The sequence below is a fragment of the Salvelinus fontinalis genome, chromosome 20, assembly GCF_029448725.1.
Source record: "Salvelinus fontinalis isolate EN_2023a chromosome 20, ASM2944872v1, whole genome shotgun sequence".
NCBI classification, from domain to species: domain Eukaryota; kingdom Metazoa; phylum Chordata; class Actinopteri; order Salmoniformes; family Salmonidae; genus Salvelinus; species Salvelinus fontinalis.
The window spans coordinates 41,833,363-41,841,631 of NC_074684.1; the positions used below are offsets into that span (position 1 = coordinate 41,833,363).

The 8,269-nt window shown below is 44.6% G+C and overlaps 1 protein-coding gene across 1 annotated transcript in view; it reads right to left on the minus strand.

Moving 5' to 3' along the window:
- Positions 1-1,161: 1,161 nt before the first annotated feature.
- Positions 1,162-8,269, minus strand: part of LOC129817833 (protein phosphatase 1 regulatory subunit 14C-like) — a 52,535-nt gene continuing 45,427 nt past the window's right edge. The window contains exon 4 of the mRNA XM_055873409.1: positions 1,162-7,316. Within this exon, the coding sequence (XP_055729384.1) occupies positions 7,242-7,316 (75 nt within the window). The 3' untranslated portion in view covers positions 1,162-7,241. The remainder of the gene's footprint in view (positions 7,317-8,269) is intronic.

The window sequence follows — 8,269 nt, forward strand, 5'->3', positions numbered from 1 at the left end:
TGATGCTCCCCAGGTATTAAACAGAGGAATGATCATGATGCTCCCCAGGTATTAAACAGAGGAATGATCATGATGCTCCCCCGGGTATTAAACAGAGGAATGATCATGATGCTCCCCCGGGTATTAAACAGAGGAATGATCATGATGCTCCCCCGGGTATTAAACAGAGGAATGGTCATGGTGCTCCCCCAGTTATTAAACAGAGGAATGATCATGATGCTCCCCCAGATATTAAACAGAGGAATGATCATGATGCTCCCCAGGTATTAATCAGAGGAATGATCATGATGCTCCCCAGGTATTAAACAGAGGAATGATCACGATGCTCCCCCAGGTATTAAAAAGAGTAATGATCATGATGCTCCCCAGGAATTAAACAGAGGAATGATCATGATGCTCCCCGTGGGAATTAAACAGAGGAATGATCATGATGCTCCCCCAGGTATTAAACAGAGGAATGATCATGATGCTCCCCCAGGTATTAAACAGAGGAATGATCATGATGCTCCCCCGGGTATTAAACAGAGGAATGATCATGATGCTCCCCAGTTATTAAACAGAGGAATGATCATGATGCTCCCCCAGGTATTAAACAGAGGAATGATCATGATGCTCCCCAGTTATTAAACAGAGGAATGATCATGATGCTCCCCAGGTATTAAATAGAGGAATGATCATGATGCTCCCCAGGTAATAAACAGAGGAATGATCATGATGCTCCCCAGGTATTAAACAGAGGAATGATCACGATGCTCCCCAGGTATTAAACAGAGGAATGATCATGATGCTCCCCCAGGTATTAAACAGAGGAATGATCACGATGCTTACCCAGGTATTAAACAGAGGAATGATCATGATACTCCCCCAGGTATTAAACAGAGGAATGATCACGATGCTCCCCCAGGTATTAAACAGAGGAATGATCACGATGCTCTCCCAGGTATTAAACAGAGGAATGATCATGATGCTCCCCCAGGTATTAAACAGAGGAACGATCACGATGCTCCCCCAGGTATTAAACAGAGGAATGATCATGATGCTCCCCCAGGTATTAAACAGAGGAATGATCACGATGCTCCCCCAGGTATTAAACAGAGGAATGATCATGATGCTCCCCCAGGTATTAAACAGAGGAATGATCATGAGAGAAAGAACCACAGGTCAAAAGTATTTCTGTCTCTTTATTGTAACACCACACATTACAGTTTAAAATCCAACAGTCTTGGTGTGATATACCAGTATAATCTTCATAATATTGTATAACAAAAGGAAAACTCATTTTGTTTTGATAAAATAAAAATGGTTCTGGGTCAACAAAATGTGTCCTGGATTTTGCTAATAAAACATGCACACTGAAAGCTGGACAGTGGATATCAAGTCTATAAATTGGCTGGCTGGGCTGATGAGACAACGAATATGAAGTCTATAAATTGGGTGGCTTGGCTGATGAGACAGTGGATATCAAGTCTATAAATTGGCTGGCTGGGCTGATGAGACAGTGGATATCAAGTCTATAAATTGGCTGGCTGGGCTGATGAGACAACGGATATGAAGTCTATAAATTGGCTGGCTGGGCTGATGAGACAGTGGATATCAAGTCTATAAATTGGCTGGCTGGGCTGATGAGCCAGTGGATATGAAGTCTATAAATTGGCTGGCTGGGCTGATGAGACAGTGGATATCAAGTCTATAAATTGGCTGGCTGGGCTGATGAGACAGTGGATATCAAGTCTATAAATTGGCTGGCTGATGAGACAACGGATATGAAGTCTATAAATTGGCTGGCTGGGCTGATGAGACAGTGGATATCAAGTCTATAAATTGGCTGGCTGGGCTGATGAGACAGTGGATATCAAGTCTATAAATTGGCTGGCTGGGCTGATGAGACAGCAGATATCAAGTCTATAGAGTCTGCTAAATGACTCACTACTGTAAGTCTCTCTGGATAAGAGAGTCTGTTAAATGACTCACTACTGTAGTATCTCTGAATCAGAGAGTCTGCTAAATGACTCACTACTGTAGTGGCTCTGGATCAGAGAGTCTGCTAAATGACTCACTACTGTAGTGGCTCTGGATCAGAGAGTCTGCTAAATGACTCACTACTGTAGTGGCTCTGGATAAGAGAGTCTGCTAAATGACTCACTACTGTAGTGGCTCTGGATAAGAGAGTCTGCTAAACGACTTAAATGTAAAATGATTGTGAACCAGGCATTTAAAAATGTCACCTCAGAGTTCTGACAATGTTGTGCTTGAGCTCGCCACAAACCCCATACTGTGGATAAACTCTCAACAGGAAATGGCATCATTAACTATCAACAGGGAATAGCTGAGGAGGAGACAGTGGACGTGACCAGCTCAGGACCCCCCCATTAGGAAGAACTACAGTACCCATCAGGCTTTGTGTCAGCGAGGACAGTTCTAGAACAGATGATGACGTTTCTACTCCTCAGAACTCCAGTGTGTTCTGCCAGCCCCTCCCCTCCTTGTGCTTCTGAAGGGGCTGGATGGGAGTTTGGGTTATGGTGGTAGGAACTCTGCCGTTAAGACCACAGCCAGCTTGAAATGTCCTCAACGGCGCTATCGAATCTGAGGATTTTATATATGTGTTAGCAAAAACACATTGATGTCAGTTTCATGAGCAACACGGCGGAGCCATCCTCCGATGGATGTGTAGGGGCTTCTGGTTTCCAGTTCCTCTCGATTAGACGTTAAAGGGACGAGGAGCTTTTCAGACAGAAGACCAGAACGTTCCCTTGAATTAGAGCAGGGTGACTCAGAACCATGCATACGGTATATTCATCACAAGAAGAAGAATAACACAGGAAAAACCAAACTATGAAGCAGTGTATATTGTGTATAGCTCCCCAAGCCAGGGCATCGTCTACATACATCCTAATAAAAAACAGAGTTCAATAGGGGATCTTTTCAGAGTCAGTAGTTGGATCATGGCTGCTGGGTTACAGTCGGAGAGAGGAGTTGATGTGGATATAACGAGCTGTGTTATGGTGTGTTATAATGTGTTATAATGTGTTATGCTGTGTTATAATGTGTTATCCTGTGTTATAATGTGCTATCCTGTGTTATAATGTGTTATCCTGTGTTATAATGTGTTATCCTGTGTTATAATGTGTTATCCTGTGTTATAATGTGTTATCCTGTGTTATAATGTGTTATCCTGTGTTATAATGTGTTATCCTGTGTTATAATGTGTTATCCTGTGTTATAATGTGTTATGCTGTGTTATGTGTTATGCTGTGTTATGTGTTATGGTGTGTTATGTGTTATGATGTGTTATAATGTGTTATCCTGTGTTATAATGTGTTATCCTGTGTTATAATGTGTTATCCTGTGTTATAATGTGTTATCCTGTGTTATAATGTGTTATGATGTGTTATGTGTTATGATGTGTTATGTGTTATGATGTGTTATGCTGTGTTATAATGTGTTATCCTGTGTTATAATGTGTTATCCTGTGTTATAATGTGTTATCCTGTGTTATAATGTGTTATAATGTGTTATGTGTTATAATGTGTGATGTGTTATGTTGTGTTCTGATATTCAGTTACGGTTCTTAGTGTAGAGATACGGCTGTAGAGTAGAGTTACGGCTGTAGTGTGGAGTTACGGTTCTTAGTGTAGAGTTACGGCTGTAGTGTGGAGTTACGGCTGTAGAGTGGAGTTACGGCTGTAGTGTGGAGTTACGGTTCTTAGTGTAGAGTTACGGCTGTAGTGTGGAGTTACGGCTGTAGTGTGGAGTTACGGTTCTTAGTGTAGAGTTACGGCTGTAGTGTGGAGTTACGGCTGTAGTGTGGAGTTACGGCTGTAGTGTGGAGTTACGGCTGTAGTGTGGAGTTACGGCTGTAGTGTAGAGTTACGGCTGTAGTGTAGAGTTACGGCTGTAGTGTAGAGTTACGGCTGTAGTGTAGAGTTACGGCTGTAGTGTAGAGTTACGGCTGTAGAGTGGAGTTACGGCTGTAGTGTAGAGTTACGGCTGTAATGTAGAGTTACGGCTGTAGTGTAGAGTTACGGCTGTAGTGTGGAGTTACGGCTATTAGTGTAGAGTTACGGCTGTAGAGTAGAGTTACGGCTGTAGTGTGGAGTTACGGCTGTAGTGTGGAGTTACGGCTGTAGTGTAGAGTTACGGCTGTAGTGTAGAGTTACGGCTGTAGAGTAGAGTTACGGCTGTAGAGTAGAGTTACGGCTGTAGTGTAGAGTTACGGCTGTAGAGTAGAGTTACGGCTGTAGTGTGGAGTTACGGCTGTAGAGTAGAGTTACGGCTGTAGTGTAGAGTTACGGCTGTAGTGTAGAGTTACGGCTGTAGAGTAGAGTTACGGCTGTAGTGTAGAGTTACGGCTGTAGTGTAGAGTTACGGCTGCAGTGTAGAGTTACGGATGTAGAGTAGAGTTACGGCTGTAGTGTAGAGTTACGGCTGTAGAGTAGAGTTACGGCTGTAGTGTAGAGTTACGGCTGTAGTGTAGAGTTACGGCTGTAGTGTAGAGATACGGCTGTAGAGTAGAGTTACGGCTGTAGTGTAGAGTTACGGCTGTAATGTGGAGTTACGGCTGTAGTGTGGAGTTACGGCTGTAGTGTAGAGTTACGGCTGTAGTGTAGAGTTACGGCTGTAGTGTAGAGTTACGGCTGTAGAGTGGAGTTACGGCTGTAGTGTAGAGTTACGGCTGTAGTGTAGAGTTACGGCTGTAGTGTAGAGTTACGGCTGTAGTGTAGAGTTACGGCTGTAGTGTGGAGTTACGGCTATTAGTGTAGAGTTACGGCTGTAGTGTGGAGTTACGGCTATTAGTGTAGAGTTACGGCTGTAGTGTAGAGTTAAGGCTGTAGAGTAGAGTTACGGCTGTAGTGTAGAGTTACGGCTGTAGTGTAGAGTTACGGCTGTAGAGTAGAGTTACGGCTGTAGTGTAGAGTTACGGCTGTAGAGTAGAGTTACGGCTGTAGTGTAGAGTTACGGCTGTAGTGTAGAGTTACGGCTGTAGTGTAGAGTTACGGCTGTAGTGTAGAGTTACGGCTGTAGTGTAGAGTTACGGCTGTAGTGTAGAGTTACGGCTGTAGTGTAGAGTTACGGCTGTAGAGTAGAGTTATGGCTGTAGTGTGGAGTTACGGCTGTAGTGCGGAGTTACGGCTGTAGTGCAGAGTTACGGCTGTAGTGCAGAGTTACGGCTGTAGTGTAGAGTTACGGCTGTAGAGTAGAGTTACGGCTGTAGTGCAGAGTTACGGCTGTAGTGTAGACTTACGGCTGTAGAGTAGAGTTACGGCTGTAGTGTGGAGTTACGGCTATAGTGTGGAGTTACGGCTGTAGTGTGGAGTTACGGCTGTAGTGTGGAGTTACGGCTGTAGTGTAGAGTTACGGCTATAGTGTAGAGTTACGGCTGTAGTGTGGAGTTACGGCTGTAGTGTAGAGTTACGGCTGTAGTGTAGAGTTACGGCTGTAGTGTGGAGTTACGGCTGTAGTGTAGAGTTACGGCTGTAGAGTAGAGTTACGGCTGTAGTGTAGAGTTACGGCTGTAGTGTGGACATTCGGCTGTAGTGTAGAGTTACGGCTGTAGTGTGGAGTTACGGCTGTAGTGTAGAGTTACGACTGTAGTGTAGAGTTACGGCTGTAGTGTGGAGTTACGGCTGTAGTGTGGAGTTACGGCTGTAGTGTAGAGTTACGGCTGTAGAGTAGAGTTACGGCTGTAGAGTAGAGTTACGGCTGTAGATTAGAGTTACGGCTGTAGAGTAGAGTTATGGCTGTAGTGTAGAGTTACGGCTGTAGTGTAGAGTTACGGCTGTAGTGTGGAGTTACGGCTGTAGTGTGGAGTTACGGCTGTAGAGTAGAGTTACGGCTGTAGAGTAGAGTTACGGCTGTAGATTAGAGTTACGGCTGTAGTGTGGAGTTACGGCTGTAGTGTAGAGTTACGGCTGTAGTGTAGAGTTACGGCTGTAGTGTGGAGTTACGGCTGTAGTGTGGAGTTACGGCTGTAGAGTAGAGTTACGGCTGTAGAGTAGAGTTATGGCTGTAGAGTTGAGTTACGGCTGTAGTGTGGAGTTACGGCTGTAGTGTGGAGTTACGGCTGTCGTTAAGAGTTACGGCTGTAGAGTAGAGTTACGGCTGTAGAGTAGAGTTACGGCTGTAGAGTAGAGTTACGGCTGTAGTGTAGAGTTACGGCTGTAGTGTAGAGTTACGGCTGTAGAGTAGAGTTACGGCTGTAGTGTAGAGTTACGGCTGTAGTGTGGAGTTACGGCTGTCGTTAAGAGTTACGGCTGTAGAGTTACGGCTGTAGAGTTACGGCTGTAGTGTGAAATTTAAAGTTAGCAGCATTTTAGTCAAATAAAGACTGTTCTACTAGCTGTTTAGTCTGTGTTTATTAAATGTGCAATAAGCATGAAACAATTCTATAAGGAATTGGCAACTCGTTCTCATTCTGAGAAAATAAGGCAGGCCACATTAGATTTCAACATCTGAACTAAGTGGACGGGCTAGCACGCTGATCAACCAGAGACAGACGACTCTTCTACCTACTGAATACTTGTTTACTGAATATAGAGCTGGTGAAATTATACCGAGATCCAAGATGGCTGAACTTGGAAATATAAATATTATCTGTCTACTCACTACTAGCACGTGGGTTTGTGGTTGAGAGAGAGTTGATGAGACCAGCGATAATGTTGTATAACGCTACATTATTAGTGAACGGGCATTATTCATAGTTCAGGTTACATCTGTCACAACAAAAAAAGGGCATTTTTATAGTCAGAACTGAAAGACAGATCAGTGAATATTGCAACAACAACAACAAAAGCTGGAACAACTATTTTGATAAAATAATTAAATTATTGGTGGGTCTTCTGGTTGTGGAAGGCGTATAATTTATCCTCGGTATAATTTCACAAGCCCTGAATTTATTATTGCTGACTGTTTTAAATGCAGTGGATTTGAACTTTAATTGTACAACATATTTAGCGTATTTGTAAATCTCCCTACTAGAAGTTATTGTATAGAGGTGCTGTATCTCAGCTGTAGAGAGGTGCGGTGCTGTAGAGAGGTGCTGTATCAGCTGTACTGTTGTAAAGTGATTTCGGGGTGATGGTCACTAAGCTACTGGGTAGGTAAGTCCATGTTGACACGAGCAGTTGAGTCCAGTTTGACTTTGACTTGTCTATACTTGTCCATTTGCGGTCCAGCTGCAGTCGTTGTGGATGAACTGCGGCTGGGTTATGTCCGATCCACAGCAGAGTTGAAGACGGCCATTATAGGCCCTTCTTGGTGGGAGCGCTGAGTTTCCTCATCCCTCTTATCCTCCCTAACAACTCCCTGACAAAGACCTGCAGAGACAGAGACAGAGAGAGAGAGAGATAGACAGAGAGAGAGAGACAGAGAAAGAGAGAGACAGAGAGACAGAGAGACAGAGAGACAGAGCGAGAGAGAGAGAGAGACAGAGAGAGAGAGAGAGAGAGAGAGAGAGAGAGAGAGAGAGAGAGAGAGAGAGAGAGAGAGACCAAGTGACAGAGAGAGAGAGAGACAGACAGACAGAGAGACAAAGAGAGACAGAGACAGAGACCCATGAGAGAGAGAGAGACAGACAGAGAGAGAGACAGAGAGAGAGACAGAGAGAACAGAGAGAGACAGAGAGAGAGAGAGAGAGAGAGAGAGAGAGAGGAGAGAGAGAGAGAGAGAGACAGAGACAGAGACAGAGACAGAGAGAGAGCGAGAGAGAGCGAGAGAGAGCGAGAGAGAGCGAGAGAGAGCGAGAGAGAGCGAGAGAGAGCGAGAGAGAGCGAGAGAGAGCGAGAGAGAGAGAGAGAGAGAGAGAGAGAGAGAGAGAGAGAGAGAGAGAGAGAGAGAGAGAGAGAGGGAGAAACAGAAGCACATCAATCTCTGTCAGCTTGGCCACCCATCCTGCCAATGACCTTGCTGCTTTCACAACTGACCTAACGCTGTGGTAACACACACACATGTAACGGCAAACAAACAAATACACACACACTTGGCTACCAGTGGACAGTTAGACTGGGGTGTCCTTTAGAGTGGAGAGTCAGAATGGGGTGTCCTTTAGAGTGGACAGTCAGAATGGGGTGTCCTTTAGAGTGGACAGTCAGAATGGGGTGTCCTTTAGAGTGGACAGTCAGAATGGGGTGTCCTTTAGAGTGGACAGTCAGAATGGGGTGTCCTTTAGAGTGGACAGTCAGAATGGGGTGTCCATTAGAGTGGACAGTCAGAATGGGGTGTCCTTTAGAGTGGACAGTCAGAATGGGGTGTCCTTTAGAGTGGACATTCA